The sequence below is a fragment of the Falco biarmicus genome, chromosome 6 (assembly GCF_023638135.1).
Source record: "Falco biarmicus isolate bFalBia1 chromosome 6, bFalBia1.pri, whole genome shotgun sequence".
In the NCBI taxonomy this organism is placed as follows: domain Eukaryota; kingdom Metazoa; phylum Chordata; class Aves; order Falconiformes; family Falconidae; genus Falco; species Falco biarmicus.
Genome location: NC_079293.1, coordinates 73983179 through 74004195, shown reverse-complemented (window position 1 = coordinate 74004195; position 21017 = coordinate 73983179). Strand labels below are relative to the sequence as shown.

The following is a 21017-nucleotide window of genomic DNA, read 5'->3' as shown; positions in this document are numbered from 1 at the left end:
TGTCAGAGAGGGGCAGCTCCAGCATTTGGGGAATTGCAGCAGCAGGGCTGGAGCTCACAGACAAGTGCCAGGGCCATGATGAGCCGGCAGGTGCCGATGCTGTCCCACAGCAACGGCTCAGTGCTGACCTGTGTGAGAAACTGGCCTCAGCACCGTGTGATGGGCTTGCTGGGACCCCCGCCCCAGCAGGCAGGGAGACAGGGACAGCTTGGGGGGCCCCAAGGTATGAACCCCCATCCCCATCTCTCCTCACGGGGTGCCTCCTCTGCCCCACAGCACCCCACGGCCTGGGCCCATTTGCATTCCCCCCACTCCCCGTCTCAGTCCCAGTGAGGGTCTCACCATGGGGAGAGCTTGCTGGCTTCTGCCTCGGCCCCACATCTGCAGAGGGAAAGCAGGTGACAAGATGGAGATAGGGATACCCTGGCATGGTGCAGCCACACAGACGTGGCACTGGGCATGGCATGGCACATCCCCCCACCTCCATGGCATGGCAGCCCCCGTCCCATGGGTCCTGCTGTCCCCAGCCGACCCTGCAGCCCTGGGGGCAAGAGCAGCAGCCAGGCATGGCACAGCACAAAGCGGCTTGGCACAGCACAACATGGCATGGCGCAGCACAGCACAGCATGGCATGGCACAGCATGGCACAGCAGGGACTCACCCTCCATGGCTTCAGGTGCCTCCAGGCTGTCCAGCCGGTCCTCATCTGCTGTGGCCTCATTGCTGTCCCCAGGTCCGTCTGCCTCATCCTCGCCCAGTGGCTCTGTGGGACAGAGGGACAGGTCAGCCAGGGCTCTCCCTCTCCATGGCCTGGGCAGGCCAGGGACACCCCAGGCGAGACGTGTGGGAGCCAGGCTGGTCTGTAGGACACAGCAGCCCACAAGCCAGGAAGGAGCATGGGGCTGAGGGGCCACACCTCCCCACGCAGGGCACAAGGTGATGGGGGGCTCTGCCCATCCAAGGCCCTGGGCACAGCAGCACTCGTCCCGGTGCTGGCACCTGTCTGGAACTCAATGGTCCTCAGCATCTCTGCCACATAGTCCACGTTGATGGAGAAGTGGTCCATGTTCTCGTAGCCAGGCTCTGGGCGGCTGCTCATTGATACCTTGGACATGTCCATGATCCTGCAGGGCAGGCAGACCCCCAGGAGCTGCTGGGCTCCAGCACCCGTGGGGGCCCCTTGTCCCCAGCCATGGCCCAGCAAGACCAGCCACAGCTGTGCCCCACACCCTGCCCATGCTGCCCATGTCCCCAGCTCTGTGCCCTCCACCCTGCCCATGCCCCCAGCTCTATGACCACCCCCTGCCCATGCCTGCCATGCCCCCATCCCTGTGCCCCTCATCCCCACTCACTTTTTCAGGAGTTCCTTGGAGTGCTATGGAACAAAGTGGGGGAGGGAGGGGAGGGGGTCAGTATCTCTCTGGAGTAATGGGGCCCAGGACCCCAGGAGCCAGACATCACCCCCACCACAGCATATCCCAGGGACAGCCCCAGACCCTTTGGGGTGACCACAGTTCCCCCTGCACAGCCCTGTGGGGCATCCCCAGCCCCCCACAGGGACCACTGCCCCCACCCCCAGCCCTGGGGCAGCTCCAGACCCCCTGGAGGGACCTGCCCACCCCCAGTTCCCCAGCAGCCCTGCAGCCCCTGCCCACACAGACCTGCAGGTACACGGCCATTTGAGGCTCCTCCATGGCCTGGATGGCCGACTCCACCAGCTTGGAGGAGGCCTCCAGGTGGTCACCGTACTGGCGGATAAGACCCCGCACACGCTGCAGCTTTGCCTCCTGCTCCCGCGCGATGCTCTGCAGCAGCTCCTTCTTCCGCTCCTCCAGGATGCTGTACAGCGAGTCAAAGCGCAGCCCCAGGTGCTGCTTCTGCCGCCGGCCATTCTCCTGCAGGACTGTGGGGCTCAGGGGCTGCCCTGGCCCCCCCATGTCCCCACCACTGGCATGGCCCCAGGGCTGTGCATGGTACCCAGGGACACCCCCCAGCCCCCACCTCGATGGTGTGGCAGATCTCCTCCATCTGCGTGATGATGGCCTGGATGCGGTCGTTCCCTGCCACCAGCATGGCGATGCCATCGCTGAGCTCACTCTGGGAGAGGACAAGAGGGGTGTGAAGGCTGTCTCGACAGGCAGCCCCCAGGCCCCTGCCATCCCCGGGGCCCTGCTGTCCCCTTCAGGGCCACCAACCTTCTGGCGCTGGTAGACAGCAGGCAGCGGTGCAACCTCGCAGTCTTTGTGCGCCCCGAAGACCTTGCAGAGGGAGCAGGTGGGTGCCTCGCAGCGCAGGCAGTAGATGTTGATCCGCTCGTCCTCATGCTCCTCACACATGAGGTGCTGCTCGGCCTTGGCGTGCAGGGGCCTATGGGTGGGACCCGGGCACTGCTGCTCACAGGTAGACCCTGGCCCCAGAGAAACCCCCAGACCCAGGGACACCCCCAGCCCCACAGGCACACCTAGCCCCAGGGGATGTCCCCAGCCCCAGGGACACCCCCAGACCCCAGGACACCCCCAGACCCAGGGACACCCATGGACACATCCAGCCTCACAGGTACACCTGGCCCCAGGGACACCCCCAGCCCCCAGAGACACCTTCTGGTCTCAGGGACACTCAGGGACACCCCTAATCCTGCAGGCACATCCCGCCCAAGGAACACCCCCGGCCCCAGCCCTGCACCTGCACCTCCCCCTCCCCCGTGGGCTCCCTTTCACCCGTGGGGCTCACTTCCTCGTGAGGTTCCCCGTGCCCCCGTGGGGTCCCCGCACCTGGCCGACTCCTGCTTGTAGATGTCGATGATGTTCTCCACCAGCAGGTTCCGCTGCAGCCCGTACACCCCGTGCCGGTCCAGCACCACCTCGTGGCGGCACGACGGGCACCGGAACCGGCCGCCCGACGGCACCGCGCTGGAGCCCCGCGACTGCCACAGCGGGTTGGAGGCCTGGGGGGGCGGCGGGGGGTCACGGCTGTGGCACCCCTGGGCAGCCTCTACCCCAGGTTCTGCCGCCGGCAGGGAGACCCCGCGGTGCCTGGGACCCCCCTGGCTGTGCGCCCAGTGCAAACAGAGGCACGGAACAGACACAGGCACTGGCGCAAGCAGAGACATGGGCATGGGTGAGGCCATGGACACAGACATAGGCATGGGCGTGGACACAGGCACAGGCATGGACATGGGCATGGGTGCGGGCATGGACACAGGTATGGGCATGGGTGTGGACATGGACACAGACATGGGCATGGGTGCGGGCATGGGCACAGCCACAGGCATGAGCATAGACAGACACAGACATGATCATGGACACGAACACAGACACGGACATGGGTACAGATGTGGATGTGGGCACAGACATGATCCCCCCTGTGCACCAACATGGCCCAGCCAGGGGTCCCGGTGGCGCACCCTGGGGTCAGCCCAGATCCAGCACCCTCCATGGGTCAGGGTCGAGGGGGACGCACCTGGAAGACATCATTGGCACATTTGCGGCAGAGGTTGTGCTGGCATGGCAGGATCACCACAGGCTTGGTGAACATCTCCAGGCAGATGGGGCAGATGAGCTGCTTCTCCAGGCTCTCCATGCTCCGTGCCTCCGCCAACAGCGGCTTCAGCCCCACTGCGAAGTTCATTGCCGCGTTCCCGGCCCGGCCCGGCCCGGCTCTGCCCACCACGGCCCCGCTCCGGCTCCGGCCCCGGCCGCCCGCTGCCCGCTCTGCCCCGGCCCCGGCCCCGCTGAGCACGGCGCTAATTTTAGCCGCCCCCGCCCCGCCGGGGCCGCCGCAGCTGTCGGCAGCGTCGGGTGACACTGAGTCACGGCCGCGCGGGGCCCCACCGGCGCCCCCAGCCCGGCTGACCCCCGGCACCGGCTGACCCACCAGGGACCGTCTGGCACACCAGGACCAGCTGATCCCTTGGGGACTGGCTAGCCCACCGGGACCAGCAGCCCGGGCAGCCTGGTGGAGGCGGCAGGGGCAGCAGGGGCTGAGCCGCACGCCGCCCCCATCCCCGGGCAGACCTCCCTGCCGTGCCCGTCCCACCCCAGCTCAGCCCGCAGCCCTCGGCTTGGGCAGAGCCCCGCTCCCGCCGGACGAGCACTGCTGCTCCCCAGGCGCTTCCCAGGGCTCCTCCACCACCTCCTGCCCAGGGAGTACAGGGGCGGGGGTCCCGGGCAGCTGGGGCACACCGGCACAGGATCCGCAGAGGCGGGAGGGAGCAGGGCCCGGGCAGAGCAGGGCTGCCAGGCTCCCACTGGGACGTGCATGCCCACCCCCGCAGGCAGCGGGGCTGCGTGGAGGCTGGGGTGCCCCAGGCCCCACAGACCCTATCCAGCACCAACCAGCCACTCCTGAATATCAGCCTGGAAGGGCATGCAGGGGGGCCTGTGCCAGGAACACCCCCGTACCACCCCTCGCCCTGACACTCTGGCTATATTTAGGGGGTGAGACAGCTCTGGGCAGAGGCTGCTTAAGGGTGAAGCTCTCACTGCGTCCCCCTGGCCCCTCACTCCCCTAGGATGGGGTGGCACCGTCCAGCCCTGGCCCTCAGCAGGGCCACAGCTCCTGAGAGAGCAGGGCAGGAGCCGGGCAGCCTGGCGGGGCAGCCGGCAGCCCTGGCCAAGTGGGGAGCAGGGCCCCGGGGCAGCACAGCGTGGCAGGACCCAGGTAGGCACTGAGCTGTCAGCTGCCACACACGGTGGGAAGAGCCCCAGGGCTGGAGAAGCTGCCTGAGCCACACCACCACGGCACCACTGCTCCTGCCCAGAGTGGGTATCTCCCGTGGGGCTGCAGGGAGATGGGGATCACACGGCACCACACAGCACGTCAGCAGCGCGAGGAACAGGGACAGTCACTACAGACGCCTCAGTGGGACCTCGCCAGGCATCTCCTGCCCTATGCCCCACAGCAGCGAGGAGGGGGAAAAGCACCGCCCCGTGTGAGCCAGCACTGGATGGGAGACATGGGACACAAAGCTGTCCAGGAAGGTGACAGAAGACAGAGCAACATTCACCCCTGCGAGAAAGCACCCCCTCCAGCCGCACTTGGGACATGCCCCACCTACTCCGTACCCTGCTCAGCACACCATCCCGTGGACCCACAGCCACAGCCCCCCAGCGCAGGGCAGGGCGAGGCAGAGGCCCATCCCACTGCAGAGCGTTCAGGTGGGAAACAAGAGACCACACAGCAGCATGCTCCCCTCCTAGCATCCTTTAATGGTGCCCAGAAAACCTATACAAACCCAAGGAAAGTGCCTGTACTGGGCCCAGCCCTGCAGGGAGCCTGCCAGCAGCAGTGGGCATGGGGTGTAGCCAGTGCCCCAGAGCTGGGGCTGGGCAGAAAGGAAGGGGGTGCAGCAGGCAGCACCCCCACCCCACAAGCAGCGTTTGGCACCCAGCACCCATCAGGAGGGTCCCTGTGAGGGCAGGTAGTGGGCTCAGCCCAGCCCCAGAGGTTACAGTGCTAACGGTCTTGGACAGGCTCAGCTACCTCTAGTAAGACAGAGCCTGGCCCAGAGAGGTCTCTGCTCGTGACTGCCTACACCGGCTCCAATGCCTGGTGCCAGGCCAGGGCACAGCAGCAGGCTGTGCAATGGGCACGGGGTGCAGCAGCACAGGGTCCAGGCCACGTCCACCACCAGTGCTGGGAGACAGGGGCATCGCCCCACAGCTTGAGCAGGGGCAGAAGAGCCTCTGCATCGATGCTGGCCAAATTAACCTGAGATTCTAGCCACCCTGAGTGGCATGACCGGGGTCCCGGAAAGTGACAGTCCCAAAAGAAGATCTCTGCCCTGAGTCCTGGGTAAGCTGGCAGGACTGAGGCCAGCCTCAGGCATCGGTCCTGGTGCTGACAGCTGGCAAGGGCTCTGTGCTGGCAGGCAGGGGCTGTTCCACAACAGGTATCCACGGATCTGGAAAAGAAAAGCTGCATATCAGTGGCTCAGCCTTGTCCTGTGGTGGTGGTGAGCAGGTATCTGAGATGTCCCATCACCCCCAGGAAGGCTCCCACACCTCTAGCCAGCGCGCAGCCCTGCAGCAGTGCCCCCTGCCCCATGGAAACCTGCAAAAGTCACCCAGTGGCAGTTCCTGTAGACATCAGTATGGCCAGTGCCCAGGGAATGAAGCCAGCCTGGAGCACAGCTGCATTCCCCATGCTCCGTACCCCTGGAGGGGACAGGCCCAAGTGTGTTTAAGCCGCAGACCTGCGCAGGGGCTTTGGGGGGCCCTCGCCCAGAGGCAAAAGAGGAAGGAGAAGGCATCCCCATGGCCTGTGTGGTGGTTCCCTCTATCACTATCACCAGCCCCAGTCTGGACAGAAAACACCGAAGGCTGGCTGTTAAACAAGGGCTGCAGTGAAGTCTGATCTGAGCCTCCAGCTAGAGCTCCATCCCTGCCATGAGGTGAGATGGGGAGCTCCCCCAGAGCCCCACACAAGACAACACCAGGTGGTCTCATCCGCCGGGGCGTAAGACAGACACAGACAGCCCAACTCACCGCTGTCCTCTGCACGCATCTGCTCCTCCAGATCCTTGGGGTCGACATACTTGTAGGACTCGTCCTCCTTTGGTGGGCAGCACGTCCCACAGCAGAAGAAGCAGCAACAGCAGCAGCAGCAGCAGGTGAGTGCGCCGCAGCACAGAGCCAGGGCCTGCAGAGGAAGAGCCGACAGCCCCCATAAGCCCACCCGAGCTGTGCCAGCAGCCAGCCCCCACCACGGCCGCCCCGCACGGAGGCCAGGCCGCGCAGGGCCGCCATGGCGTCGGGCCAGGCCTCACCTGGAACCACCACTTGGACATGAGGAAGTAGTGCTTGACGGCATCGTCGCCGAACTGCTCAGCCACGTAGAGGCCCAGGGAGCCGTACTGGTCGTAGAGGCGACGCTTGTCCTCATCGCTCAGCGTGGCGTGGGCACTGTTGATCTCCTTGAAGCGCTCGGCTGCAGCCGGGTCATCGGGGTTCTTGTCTGGGTGGTACTTGAGCGCCAGCTTCCTGCGGGGCACGGTGGGAGGGTGGGCACGGGGCGGGACCCCCGGGACGGCCCCCTCGCCCCGGCTCCCGGCTCCCAGCTCCCCGCCCCCCCGCCGAGCCCCGCCGTACCGGTAGGCCTTCTTGATCTCCTCGGGCGAGCTGCCCTTCTGCAGGCCCAGGACGCGGTACAGGCTCTCCCCGACCCGGGACAGCTTCCGCTGCGGCCGCCCAGCCTCTGCCATGGCGCCCGCGCCCCGCGGCGGGCACGGCGGGGACCCGGCACCAACCGCCCCGGCCCGGCCCGGCCCTGCCCCGCGCCCGCCGCCGCTTCCGCCCGCGCCCGCCGCCGCTCTGCGCAGGCGCGACGGCCCCGCGTCCCGTGACAGCCCGGCACCACCCCCCCTCCCCCCACACCGTGACAGCTCGGCACTGTCGCCCCTGCCCCCACACCGTGACACCCCGGCATCCAGCCCCACACATGGTGACAAACCCGGGACACGCCGCAGCACACAGCGACACCTCCCATGCACATGGTAACGGCCCCAGTATCCCCAGTGTGTGGCGACACTCCCACTGCAGTGCCAACCCCCTGCACACGGGGCTCCTCTATCACAGCCCCCCCATACGGTGACACCCCTATCACACACGGGGACACCCCTATCACAGGCACCCCCACGCTGACAGCCCCCTGGCAGCGTGATGCAGTGGCAGGAGGCGGCAGCCCGGAGGTCGCGCTGCTCCTTTATTGGGTACAAAACAAAGGCAGCCGGGGCAGCGGGGAGGGGGCAGCGCCCGGGGTTAGGGGTGCAGCACGGCCTCTTCAGCCAGCAAAAGGGGGGCGCCCGGCCCTGCCCCCCACCCTCCCCACTCCCACTCTGCAATGAAGGACCTGAGCAAGGGCAGCAGCACCAGGGGCCCACCACGCTGGGATGGTCCCTGGGGAGTGGTCCTGTCCCCCCCAGAGTGTCCGAGTATCAAACCCTCCTGGGAAGGCAGCCCCTGCCCTCCCGCTGCTGCTGGCAGCCCCCCAAGCCCCTGGAGGGCCCAGCTGAGGGGATGGAGTGTCAGATCGGTGGGGACAAGGCGGCTCCTTGAGGAGATCCCCACTCCCTGATGTTTTTCAAGTAGCTGGCCGGCCCCACCGGAGCACCAGGTGGGCAGCCGCTCAAAATAAATACAAATAAATACAGATTCCAGGCAAGGGAGCTTGCCTGGCCCCCAGCCCAATGAAGCCTTGAGGGGTCTGGACCCTGTCCCCCTCCACTCCAGGGAAGAGGGTGACCAGCCCCTCAGGCACAGGCTGCAGGAGACCACCTCTCCCTGCCACAGGCACGGCCAGGGGCTGAGGGAGAGGCCATCGCTCCCCCCAGGGCTGCCTCTGTGGCATGGAGGGCAGCTGGCAGAGAGGGGTGCTCGTCCAGTGGAGCAGGAGAGCCAGGGGCTGGCAAGGCTGTGCTGCGGCTGGGTGGGCACAGGCTGGCAGCTCAGAGCCCCTCCTGGGGGCGGAGGTGGGGGCCAGCCCTGTAGCCAGCCTGGCTGGTGGTCTCATGGCCAGCCAGCTCAGCAGTCCATGCCGTCGCTCTCACACCAGGCAGAGGGGCCATCAGTGCCAAAGTATCTGTCCCCAAAGTTACCTGGAGGATGAGGGGACAGAGTGAGGGGACAGCAGCGGCAGCCCCGCCTGCAATTCCCCCCACCCTGGAGCTCCCTCAGCGTGGCCGCAGGGCACCTCACTAGGCTGTTGGGGTGAGGGGCTAGGGGCCTGGCCCGTGAGGCACAGCGCACCCATGTCCACCCTCACCAATGCCTGGGATGATATGGAACTCCTCGTTGATCCTCTTGTCCACGGCAGTGGTGATGATGCGGACACAGGGAAAGGCGTAAGCCACAGAGTGCACCCCCATCTCCGCCATCAGCAGCGACAGCAGGAAGATCCTGTCCTCCTGCACGTCGTGATCCTGCAGCACATGGAGTGGTGAGAGCCCAGCTGGTGTGCAGCCCCCACCCCGCCCACTGCTGCCCCCGGCCCCTCACCAGCAGGACTCGCACTGCCATCATGGCTGCGGCTCCCGTGGACACAGTGCTGTCCATGAGGATGACGTAGTCCTCACTGATCTCCTTGGGAAGGCGCAGGTAGTGGAGCTGAGGAGGACAGGAGAGGCGGTCAGCCATCCCACAGTGCAGGGGGGGCTCTGCACTGCGCCAGCAGGCACCGCTCACCTCAGGCTCCCCTGTGTCATGGTTGGTCTGGATCAGGATCTTGCCCAGGCGGATGTCCTTGCACACAGCGGTCAGGGCCTGCTCCATGGTCTCCCCTGCTCGCAGGATGGACACACCTGTGATCTGGGGAAAGAAAAAGGAACACGGTGCTGCACAGGGGAAGCAGCTGCTCCGGTGAGCTCCTGAGGCTCCAGCACTGTGGGAGCAGGGACAAGCCCTGCTGAGCGGTTTGTCTGCACAGGGACGGACCCTGCGAACCACCAGGTTTTCCCAGTCTGTGCCGACCCAAGACAGGGCGGCCGCGTGCTCATGGGAAGGTGCTGGGACATCTCACCCTCTGTCTGTGGAACCGCTTTCCTTCATATGTTGTCCCCTGGGGCGTCTCCACAGTGACCGACTGCAGGAAGGGGAAGAGAAAGGAGTGAGGATGAAGCTGGGTCCCCAGATAACCCAGGCGTTCAGGAGGGGAAGACGTGGCTGTGGCTGCACCTGGGGAGCAGTCACTTACCTTCAGTGGCAGGAAGGAGAGGGCATGTTCAATCAACAGCCTCATCAGGCGCTTGGAGTAGAAGATGAACTCGTCCCTGGTTGTGTCCTTGTTCCTGTTAAGGGAGGACACCCGCATGAGATGAGAGCAGTCCCTGCTCCACCCCACAGACGGCAACAGGGCTCCAGAGGAAGCCTGGCACAAACCGAGCAGCTCGCGGGAACCTGGACACTCTTGGGGAGGACAACACAGTTGGGAAGCATCAGTGTTTCAGGGCTTGCTGAAGACCTAGGGTGTTGTCTAGAAAGGAGTACATGATCAAGAAACATGTTTGGTTCCCCTGAAAGAGGGGCACAAAGGCTGCAGCAGATCATTCAGATGGGACAAAGTGAAAGGATGCCACATGATGCTGTTCAGTCCTCTTTGGGACACAGAGGACAGTCCAGAGCTGACTCTGCATGGTGGGCTAGCTCGACTAGCAAGTGAATAAAGCCAACCACCAAAAGGAGGGATAAGCGAGCATAACATCAGCAGCCTGGTGCAGACGTACATCCTGACCCTAACAGAGGTGAGGCAGGTGCCCCAGAAGCAAGTGTAGAGGCACAGCATTACTCACTCCGAGCATGACCTCCAACTGCTGCTGAATCTCTGTGGGAGGATTTGCAGGGCTGGAGATTTTGGACATAACTGCTGACTACATGGAAAGAGGCAGGGAAAAAAACAGGGGGTGGAAGCAGCAGAATGCCAGGCAGCAACACTGGATCTTGAGGCAACAGAAACTCAGGAGTGAGTGGCCACTGTTTTGCACAGGCCCTGTCAGGGGAGCACAGGAGACCACCCAGGATGGATCATGGCATGGCAGGACAGCTGGCTGCGGGAGCATCTCAATGTGGAAAAGACCAGACTGCACTACAGCCAAGAACAACAAGGTTACCCGACACAGGTAATGGGAAAACATCTGACATTCTCAGCTCCTCTCTGTTTATGCACTGAGTTACAGATAAACTACTGGCAGGAACCAGATGGATTTTGAAATACCTGGTGATACCTCATCACAACACTGAAGTGCTGAGGGCAGCAAGAAATAAAATAAATAAAAATAGATAGTAAAATCACAGTAGGACTGTAATTCACATGAAACCTCTTGTTCTCCCTCAGGAGCAGTAAATCCAACTGTATGTGCACGTGCGCTCATCCCAGTGCCAGGGGCAGAGGGGGAAAGAGGCTGGCTTTTCTTATTCGGAACATTGTCACCACCATGTATATGTTGTAGTCTAATTCATTCATCACACAAAAGAAATCACTGCACAAAACCTTGCATTTCCTGCAACGCATGGCTCTCACAGCACAGCAACACAAGTGTGTGCAGCACTTAATGATAGGCAGGGCTGTTCTAGTCCCATGTTCCTAAGAGGGTATTTTCTGGTGAGCAGAACAGCACCTCCACCAGCACTGTCGATGTCAAGTGCCTGAAGGCAAAGTACCTACAGCAAGAGGTCACTTGGCAGGAAAAGGAAAAGAAACTGAGATTTGCTTGTCGTTTAAAATATGGCTATAAGGAATCCACCAATGTCCACTCATACCTCTTGCAGTCCATGGCTGCTTCAGCAAAAAAGTAAGTAGCAGGCTGTAATGTAAGTGCCATTTTATTGGAGAACCATCAAGAACAAGCTTCTGGCTCCCTGGCAGAACAATAACCAAGAAGCAGACTGACACCAAAGGACTGCGGTTAACGATGCAGCTGATATCTTTCCGTGACCTGTGTCTAAAGCAGCACAGCCTGCATATACCCCTGGTACTTTCTGGAGAATGTAAGGAACACTACAGACATTCACCATTTTCCAGATGGAAGAGGTGTAACTGGCAACAGTCCAGAAGAGGCAGAAGGACATTGGATATTTTTGCTCTGTATTTTAAGACATCATCTGCCACTTCTCACATCTCACCACGATGACAGACAGCCCAGCCAACAGTACTCAGGAGAAGGATAAACTGTTGCTACTATCCCCGAGATATTTTTGCAGCCACACATGGGCAGCTCACACCCACAAGCTCTGCAATGACCAGAAAACCCAACTAACATGGACACTTCCAACAAGCCTGGGGCCAACAGGGCACTCCCAGAGAAGTCAGAAAATCAGTTCTGGTCTGGAAGAAACAGGCACCCTGCCTACAGCTCTTCAGTGTGGGCCATCAGCACGCACACTTCCCCACGAGTGGGCTTCACCCACACACTCACCCACAGCAGCTTTGGAAGCGCCACCCAAGCTCCAGGCACATGAGCCCGGCAGCAGCCCTGCCTCCACAGGCAGCCTCCCCCAGCCAGCCGCCCCTGACAAGCCCCACACTGGTGCTGCCAGCACTGGGGCTGCTCTGCCATGGACGGGGGCAGTCAGCCACGCCAGCCAGCCCCTGAGCTGCGTGGGACAGGCCTGTCAGTGATCCCGCAGAGGCAGGTTCCTCCGCAGCTTCCAAAAAGCATCCCAGGGATGGAAAGGCATCCTCAGTCCCCATGCCACAAAGACCCCAGCGTGCCTCCCCTTTCATGCAGAGGTAAAGACAACCAAGAAACTTCTCACCCAGGGTACATGCAACCATCACAATGCAATGGGGAAGGGGTGCTGCAAGGGAGGGCAGCACTGACATCACCTGGCAGCAGCAGAAAACCCTCCCTGCAGCGGTCAGAGAACAGGATTGCTCCAGCAGTGCCTCTGTGCTGAAGGCACTCCCAAAAGGGACACTGCCATCTGAAGACCAGGACCGCTCACCCCACCTCCGACCCTCCTGGCATGGTCCAGGTGAAGCCCGAGGCCACGCACAGCTCCAGGCACTGCCCATCCCCTCCAGTGGAGGGAGCAGCCGAACCACGGGCAGCCTGCACACCCCGGCAGGCCTCGAGCCCACAGCTGAGCACTGCAGCCAGCACCTCCTGAGGACCTCAGTCTTCCCTGGCACTCTCAGCAGGAGAGAGCAGGAACTGGGTGGCATGACAGGGATCAGCAAGTATCTGGCTGGGAGCCTGAACACGGTGTCGGCTTAGCTCATGAACAGCAGTGTCTGTAGCTGAAAGCCAGCCATTACATTCAGGCCCCTGGGAAACTTGAGTGTGGACAGGTTTAATGTCTGAACCACCTTCTCTGGTGCTGGCAACTTCCCGGCACACAGGGAGCGCCTCGCTCTGCCCCTCCCTGAAGCACCAACAGCCACACGCTTCTCAAGGGTGGCTCTGGCACAGGACAACATGTCCTGCCAGAGCACAAAGTCCAAAGGCTCAGGCTAGAGCAAACTTGCTAAAAGCAGCAGGTGACCCACGCCACCCACCGGCTGTGCTGCTGGGGATGTCCTGGAGCCCTTCCATGAGCCTGTGAGCACCAAGGTGCAAGTGGTGGAAACGAAACGTTCTCCTGCAGCAGAGAGCCTGAGATGCTTCAGGGCTCTTGGGTGGCAGAAAGGACCGTGCAGGCACTGCGGAATCCTGGTGTGTGGCATGAAATGCTCCTATTGACTCCAGCCATCTGGGCCTAATACCACCAAAGTATCTTGTAAGTTGGAAGACATGACTCAGCTTATTACACTGTCCATCCTCAGCTTGTTCTTAAATAAAATCATTCAGCTATTCCAGCACAGGATTATTTTTCAGTTTCTGCCTTCCCACAGTAACAGAAAATCACTCTGGAAACCACTTCTCCCTGAGATCCCAAACCTCAGTTTGCCATGACTATACTCAGTGAGATGCTCATCTGCTGCCTGCCACAACATAATATTCCAGGAGGGCCCTCAGCAACAGAAGGCTGAAGCACACAAGAGCCTCCAGTGTTGAACAACAGGGAAATGACATTGGATGGCAACAGCCTGGTAAGCAGAGATCAACAGGCTGTCTCCAAGGGAGCTGCATTGGGAAAGGCAGTATGGGAAAAGGGAGTTTGGAGGGAAATTCTAGTTCATAGCTCTTTGGTGGATCCACAGATGCCAGGTTTGGTGTGCCAAGGCACTCCAAAAGGAAGTACTGGTGGGAGCACCAGAGCTCCATGAGGGCTGTCACTGTGGAACAGGGCTGACAGCATTGCAGCAGCTGGAATAAAGATGAGATATCAGACTTGCCAAGACACAATAACTTCACACACAGAGGTGCGAGAAGCTTGGCAAAAGGCATGTCTTTGATCCCCCACCAGTCTGGCCCAATCCAGGGAGCCCAGGAGAACGTCAGCAGGCAGGGAGCAGCACCTCTGGAGCACAGGGAAGCCCAGAGGGTCACGCACAAGGACTACTCACAGTTCCACACCTTGCTGAAGTCATGCAGAATCAAATGAGCGCTGCCAAGTATCACCTACAAGCACCAGAAACACAAGCTGCCTTGCTGTCACCAAATACAGAAACTTTTTACCAAAGGACTTTCTCAGCTTAGAGATCTTAGTAACAGCATTGCTTCAGCTTTCCTTGTTTTCCTGGGCTGCAGCAGGATTTGAGGGGGTGGCTGACAGGCCAAGTCAACGCCCCTCATAAACATGGCATTCTTCATTTACCATCTGGGAGAGCCAAAGTCCGCCTTCCCACAGCCCTGCCGCTCATGCTGGCCAGCTCCAGCACAGTGTTGTTACAGTAACTGGAGATCAGGGGCACTGCTGGACTCCGACCACAACCTGCATGGGTTTGATCCCCTCCCTCCCCAGGGCAGCTGAACAAACTCCTAAGTCATAGGAGATTCTGGTTATTAGAAACTCATGGCATAAAGGCGGAGGCACAAGAGGCCATTCCCGGCAAGGCAAAGGGATGCAGACTTCATGGAGGAAGAAGGGAACAGCAGCAACAGATGAGAGAGAATTCAGCACCTGCCCATACTGCTGTCCCTTCAAACCTGGCCCTCAGTACTGCTAATGGGTCAGCTCAGGCTCATTCATCCAAGAGCAGCATGCACCAGTGTCATGCTGCTGGCTCTCCTAAGGAAGCAGGAGCCGTAGGCAAAAGGTCCATGCCAGAGCCTGTGAACGAAGGCTAGAGACAGGGCAGGCTGCCACACAGAGACTTGCATTCGCCTCTCCCTGCATAACCCTAGGTAAGGAAAAACTGCTCCTTTGAAGGCAAACAACATTCAGCCTCCAGAGGTGTTGTTCCCCAGGATCTCCCCACCCCCACCCCCATCTACCATTGCACACTCAGACAGCAGATGAGCTAGAGAAATCAGCTCAGGCCATGAAGAAGCCACTGCCAGAGCACTGGAGCAAGAAGACACTGGAGGGACATATCTGCTCCTAAGTTCCCTTAGCTGGACCTGAACTCGGAACTACTAGAAGCCCACAGCCTAGCGGTGAGGTACACGGCCTTCAGACACCAGTACACATATCTGCCCAGTGCACACAAGGTGCCAGATCACCTGGCTTTTGACTGCTGTGAACTGCCTTTGGAGCCTGCACTTTGACAGGGAGGAGTCACAGGAGGAGCCTGGAGAAGGAACACCTTGCTTCCTACAAGGACGTGCACAGCCTGCGTGTGGTCACAAGGTTACATTCTCCAAACCAACACACAGGTGCTGGTAGCCAGCCACAGTGGCAGCAGGTGCAGAAGAGTCCTGATGAGCTCAGCATCTCCTTTCTGTTTTACAACCCAGTGACTGAGACACACAAAGAGGCTGCAAGCTTCTGCTCTTGACCCTACACTAACACTACTGTCACCTGGAAAAAAAAAGTGCATCAAAGGGGAATGAAAAGATCAAATGAGCAGCAAAGTCATGGAAGGAGCAACCTGGGTCCGTTCTGTAAGCTGGCTCTAAAACCAAGCACCTCAAGAGAGGGGCACCTCACCCCATGCCACCAGCTACTGTGCCTGTGCTCCAGCTAGGAAAGAGCTAACCAGTCTCCTCCTACCCTAGGAAATGCCTGCCTATGGCTCAAAAGTTACCCCAGAGCAGATGTGCCAAGGTCTTTTCACCAAAAAAGTGTCTGTAGGCCAGAGCCAGCTCTGTTCAGCAGTTCTGTTACAAGAACACACCTACATCTGAAGCCCTGAGGCAGAGGAGGGAAAACTCACACCAGGTTTTGTAGTGTGATCCTACAGAGCAGCCCTTCTGTGAGAAGGAAATCCCAAAGGAGTCAGGGACCTACCTGATGATGGTGTGCATGCCTCGCACCTGCGGTGTGTTCTCCAGGACACTCAGTGTCTTTGGCAGGGGCTGGTCTTGGTGGGCAGAGGCCAGAGCTGCCCTGCAACACAGAAGCAGTGATCAGTGCTGCACAGCACATGCAGACAGAGCCACCTCCCAAAGAACCTACCGCACAGGCTGGACACCAGAACACACTTGGCCTTCCTGCCCTGATCCCTAGGAAAGCCTCAGGTCTGGTCCCAGGTACAAGATCTCAAAGCAGTACCACCCCGTAAAACCGGGCAAACCTCCCATGAGCACAAATCCAGCTGTCAGCAGCCTCTGCACTCATGAGCCTCTGCCAGCACCTGGGGAGCAGGAGTAGCAGCTCTGTACGGGCAAGACCTTACTATGTATCCCAGGACTGGGCTGCCCGGGTTGCACTGAGGTATGAGGACTGTCCCATTGAGGCTGACTACATAAAATCCCACAGAACAGGGATTGTCCAGGGCACTTCTCCCATAGAAGGGAGCAGCCTGGGGCAATCCAACACTCAGGGCATGAACCATGTTCCAGAAAGGGACAGGAGCAGGGCAGGGAACCAGTCACTCAAGGCAAACGTAGCTGCGGGACAGGTCATACAGGAACCTACAGCCACAGTGAGACAGCCCCCAGGAAGCTACATGCAGGGCAGCCACCGCGGCAGTTGAAGAGCAGTTATGCTCAGGCAACCTCAGCAAAGCTTTGGCCAGCAGGGACAGGAAAGAGGCAGGACTCTTGAGAAGACTGGGTGCTGGCAGCCCTCCACCCACCCCCAGCCTAAGAACCAGCCCCTCTGCAGCTGGCAGAGCCCCCACGTACCTGACAGTGATCTCGCGCTGGGTGGTAGAGCAGAGTCATCCAGCATGGCAAAAGGGGAAAGAGAGGACACCCAGTCACTGCATCAGCCAGGCACAGGCACCCAAGAGCAGTCCCAGTACAGCTCCCACCCCTTCTCCTGGGGCTAAACCGAGAGCAGGAAAACCACCGCTGGGCCCAGCCAGGAGGCTGCAGTGGGCTGCTGGGGCACAGCCATGTGTGAGTGAGGTGGGGACAGCCGAGATCAGGAGAGCTGACTGGGACCAAGGGGGACAGCAGGTGAACAAGGCCAGGCCAGACCGCAAGCGCCAGGTGTCACTGCCGGGGCGGGCACTGCACCCAAACCCATCTCAATTTCCCCAGCCCCCGTGCCGCAGCTCTGTCTGCCCCAAGAGCTGCACCAAGACCTTCTGTAAAGAGAGGTGACACTGAGACCCTCTGGGTGCTCCAGGGGCACAGGGCTGTGAGCAGCCACATCCTCCCCTTTGTGTGCAGAATCTTCCTCCTCCTCGCCTGCGCTAGCAGCAATCGATCAGCCCACACCTCACCTTCTCAAGCTGGCTGTGCACATGCTGCACAATGAGGTCCAGGGCCACAAAGTTCTCCCCACCTGACAGGAGAGCAAAGAAGCCAGGTCAGATGCACACTGACCCAACCCAACCCCAGAACATCCACTCCCGACACTCAGATCAGGTCTGGCAAACAGAGTGCATGTCTCACCCCTGGGCACCACGATGTCGGCAACCTGCACGGTGGGCTCGATGTATTGCTCAAAGGCTGGCTTCACAAACTTGTTGTATTGCTTGATGACACCTGCAACGTCACGCCCCCGTTCCATGATGTCACGTTGCAGCCGCCGCACCAGTCGGATGTCAGAGTCCGTGTCCACAAACACTTTCATGTCCAGGAGCTGGAAAACTGGGAGGGGTGAGCACCCCCTAAGCAGCCCCCTATCAGACCTGCCTTGTTCCGCTTGCCCATGGCCCAGCCAGGTCTGACTCCCCCACCCAGCAATGGCACCCAGAGCTGCCTCCCCTGAAGCCTCTGACACAGAGATGCTCTGCCAGCAAGCGGTGGGTGGCCTCTCCCTCCGCAGCACCCAGCCATCACCCTGCCCCAGTGGCACCACGGACTGGGCCAAGACAGCATCCACCCCACCTGCAGCACACCACTGCACATCTCCTCCCACACCACGCACCAAGATGGGCCACCAGCTGCATCAGGCAGCAATACCTTCAGCAACTCCTTGTTCGCAAAAGCCAATATCCCTTCGAACACGATGACGTTGGCCCCGTACACAGTTTTCTGTGGGCAGATAAGAGCCGTACTCATCCTGCCCTCCTCACACACACTGCAGCATTGCCAACGCTGGGCACAGATGGCACCTCAGCCCCTGACCCACACCAGGCTCTTGCCACCCATGGGTAGGACTTCCCACAATCATCCCACATCACCTAACCTTTAAGGGCCCTTACTCTCAGCGCCACACTCAACGCCCCAGGCCTGCACTGACCCAGAACCCTGCTCCAGAACCCCAAACCTCTGCCCAACACCTTCCCTCCCACAGTTCCTGTACCCCCTGTACTCCTTCACACTCTGCACTACAGCCTCTCCCCGAACTCTGCACTGCTTCCACATCCATCTCCATGCCTCTGTGCTACTTCCCTGCCTCTACACCCCCAATCCCCCCAGAATGACCCTCCTGCACATGACTGACCCCAGTCCCCCTCCCTTTGCCCTGCCAGGCCCCACAGCCCCCGCACCCACTCCCTAACCCTGTCCCACAAGTACGTCCCCCTTCCAGGGGGCTCTCCCCACAGTGTCCAGCCTGCCTGCCCTCCTGGGGCCCGGCCCAGCTCCCCTGCAGCACCCACCCACTCGCGGCGGCGGCTGTGCGAGGTGAAGTCGTAGACTGGCACCTTCACGCTCTTGCCCTTCTTGAGCTTGCGGAGGACGCTGATGAGCAGCTCAAAGTCGAAGGCATCGGGGTGATCAAAGTTGTAGTCACTGCGGGCCGCCAGCGCCTGCTGCCCCTCGTCCAGCACCTGCAGGCACTGCCACTGCTCAGCACCACACCAGCCCCCCTGGACCCAGGGGCACCAGCACTGTGCCGGCCCCCTAGACCCCAGCTCTCACCTTGTAGAAGGAATCCATGGACAGCAGCACGACCCAGGGCACATCCAGCGCCTCTATGATCCGTGTTGCCACCGTTGTTTTGCCTGAGGCACTGCCGCCGCACAGGCCTGCAGGCGAGCCCGGCTCGATCGTTTCCCCGGTCCAATCCTAGTCCCAGTCCCACCACTGCCATGGCTCAGGGCCTGGCTACATCATTTCCCTGGTCCCAGCTCCAGCCGTAATTACAACTCCATCCCTGTCCCGGCGCAGACCTAGTTCCGGCTCCGTCCCCGCCCCAGTCTGGTCCCGGTCCCAGCTCCATCCTTGCCCCAGCACGGTCCCGATCCTGGTCACGGCTTCATCCGACCCAGCCCGGTCCCGGTCCCTGTCCCGGCCTCATTCCCGCCCATCCTGGCTCCGGTCCTGGCTCCATGCCCGCCCTCGTCCCAGCCTGGCCCCTGTCCAGGCTCCATCCCGGTCCCGGCTCCATCCCCGTCCCAGCCCGGTCCCGGCCCCGTTCGGCCGCTCACCGATGACGAAGGCCTCATCCACGGGCGCGCCGGTCTCGCTGTACCACGGCGGCCGGCCCGGCCGTGTAGATGGTCCGCATGCTGGTGCGCAGCAGTGGCGGCTCCGGCTTGCACTGGCTGGCGGTCCGCCGCCGCGGAGACGGCGCAAGCGGCAGCCGGCTGAGCAGCGAGCCCAGCGGGCCGGGACCGGGGGCCGCGCTCGGGGCCCGCCGCGCCCCACGCACCGCACCGCTCCTCCGCGCCCGCCGCCGCCATCTCCCCCGCGCCGCCGCGCGCCGCGCCGGTCGGGACGGGCCGCGGGGGCTGCCGGGACGAGCCGCAGGGGCTGCCGGGAGCCCGTCCCGGCAGCCCCCGCGGTCCCGCCCCTCGGGCTGCGGCGGTGGCGCGCACTGGCCCCGGGGCCAGGACCACCTGGGCGCTCCCTCTGCCGGCTCCAGTCAGGGCACCGTTCCCCCGCCCCGGCGCTGCCCCTCCCGCCGCGCCATGCCCAGCATCCACGGACCGGCGGGGCCGGCCCCCGCTGGGAGCCCCCGTCCAGCCCCCCTGCTCCTTCCGGAGCCACAACCAGGGACCGAGACACACAACCCCCACCGCCCTGGGCAGGCCTGGGCCCGTGTCACCCCCACACCGAGGAGTGTGTCCTGGGGTCCAAAGGGACCCTCCGGGCACCCGTTTAGAGTCCGTCACCTCCGGTCCTGGCACTGGGCACCGCTGGCAGAGCTGCCTACGTCCCCTCGGCACCCTCCCGCAGGTGTTTATGGACACGGATCCAACCCCCTGAGCCTGCCCTGCGCCAGGCTGAGCAGTCCCAGCTCCCGCAGCCTTGCCCCAGAGCAGAGGGGCTCCAGTCCCACAGCATCTTGGTGGCCCCTCGCTGGACCCTCTCCAGCCTGGCCATGCCCCTCTCGGGTTGGGGAGCCCAGCACTGAGCCAGCGCTCCTGGGGTGGCCTCTCCAGGGCTGGGCAGAGGGCAAGGATCATCACCTCCCCCAGCTGGCAATGCTTTGCCTAAGGCAGCCCAGGACACTGTTCGCCGCCTTTGCAGCAAGGGCACGTTGCTGCTTCACGGTCAACTTGGTGTCCACCAGGACCCCGGAGCCGTTTCTGCCGAGCCGCTTTCCCCGCTGGGCTGCCCCAGCACATCCTGGTGCTACGGGGGACTGTTCCCTCCTGGGTGCAGGACTTTGCACGTCCCCTTGCTGAACCTCACAAGGTTCCTGCCAGGCCCGTTTCTCCAGCCTGTCCAGGTCCCCCCTGGCGTGCAGCTGCTCTCCCGGCTCGGTGTCACCCACAGACTTGCCGAGGGTACGCTCGGCCCCATCCTCCAGATCGTTAATGAAGACGTTAAAAGAGGACCGGACCCAGTATTGCCCCGTGGGACACACTGGTTGTTACTGGCCTCCAACCAGACTTTGTGCCACTGATCATCAACCCCCTGGCTGGGCCTGCCTGCTCATGCAGCCCATGCTTCCACAGCTTCCCTAGGAGGAGCTTGTGGGACACTGAGTCACAAGCCTTGCTGGAGCCTGGGCAGGCAATGTCCACAGCACTCCCCTCATCTACCAGGCCCATCATCTCATGGCAGAAGGTGATCAGGTTGGTCAGGCACAACCTCCCCTTGGTGAAGCCATGCCATCTTCTCCTGATGACTTTCTTGTCCTTTGTGCACTCAGAAATGGTTCCCAGTATTAGTTGTCTCATCACCTTCCCAGGAACAGAGGTGAGGCTGGCCCCCTGGACCCAAACAGTCCCCCTGTATGAAAGCTGCCCCC

General features: G+C 61.7%; 3 protein-coding genes across 3 annotated transcripts; all 3 read right to left on the bottom strand.

The window, feature by feature from the left end:
* Window positions 1-3697, bottom strand: TRIM54 (tripartite motif containing 54). Its single transcript, XM_056342219.1, has 10 exons — window positions 3460-3697; window positions 2772-2944; window positions 2196-2367; window positions 2002-2097; window positions 1662-1895; window positions 1353-1375; window positions 1000-1124; window positions 662-763; window positions 343-381; window positions 1-128 (listed from the first exon to the last, which is right to left on the bottom strand). The coding sequence occupies exons 1-10, from the start codon at window positions 3625-3627 to the stop codon at window positions 118-120; spliced, it is 1143 nt and encodes a 380-aa protein (XP_056198194.1). The 5' UTR covers window positions 3628-3697; the 3' UTR covers window positions 1-117.
* Window positions 3698-5187: 1490 nt separating this feature from the next.
* Window positions 5188-7325, bottom strand: DNAJC5G (DnaJ heat shock protein family (Hsp40) member C5 gamma). Its single transcript, XM_056342220.1, has 4 exons — window positions 7089-7325; window positions 6767-6980; window positions 6486-6639; window positions 5188-5902 (listed from the first exon to the last, which is right to left on the bottom strand). The coding sequence occupies exons 1-4, from the start codon at window positions 7199-7201 to the stop codon at window positions 5820-5822; spliced, it is 564 nt and encodes a 187-aa protein (XP_056198195.1). The 5' UTR covers window positions 7202-7325; the 3' UTR covers window positions 5188-5819.
* A 355-nt stretch (window positions 7326-7680) lies between these two features.
* LOC130150925 (uridine-cytidine kinase-like 1) lies at window positions 7681-19500 on the bottom strand. The gene is given in 16 exon segments (XM_056342217.1): window positions 7681-8593; window positions 8761-8917; window positions 8994-9101; window positions 9180-9302; window positions 9514-9576; window positions 9688-9781; window positions 15765-15863; window positions 16604-16620; window positions 17149-17210; window positions 17321-17510; window positions 17834-17905; window positions 18475-18645; window positions 18737-18843; window positions 19246-19303; window positions 19305-19437; window positions 19439-19500. Coding segments are annotated over 16 exon segments (1590 nt in total). The 3' UTR covers window positions 7681-8519.
* Between the last annotated feature and the right edge of the window lie 1517 nt (window positions 19501-21017).

Bases quoted from the DNA above. Each gene is read 5' to 3' on its own strand.
- TRIM54 (XM_056342219.1), bottom strand. From the start codon at position 3,627: ATGAACTTCGCAGTGGGGCTGAAGCCGCTGTTGGCGGAGGCACGGAGC. The intron at 2,945-3,459 runs GTGCGTCCCCCT...CCGCCCCCCCAG, and splicing joins GTGCCAATGATGTCTTCCAG to GCCTCCAACCCGCTGTGGCA. The intron at 2,098-2,195 runs GTTGGTGGCCCT...GTCCTCTCCCAG, and splicing joins CTGTCTACCAGCGCCAGAAG to AGTGAGCTCAGCGATGGCAT.
- DNAJC5G (XM_056342220.1), bottom strand. From the start codon at position 7,201: ATGGCAGAGGCTGGGCGGCCGCAGCGGAAGCTGTCCCGGGTCGGGGAG. The intron at 6,981-7,088 runs GTACGGCGGGGC...CGTGCCCCGCAG, and splicing joins GAGATCAAGAAGGCCTACCG to GAAGCTGGCGCTCAAGTACC. The intron at 5,903-6,485 runs GTGAGTTGGGCT...TTTCTTTTCCAG, and splicing joins GATGCGTGCAGAGGACAGCG to ATCCGTGGATACCTGTTGTG.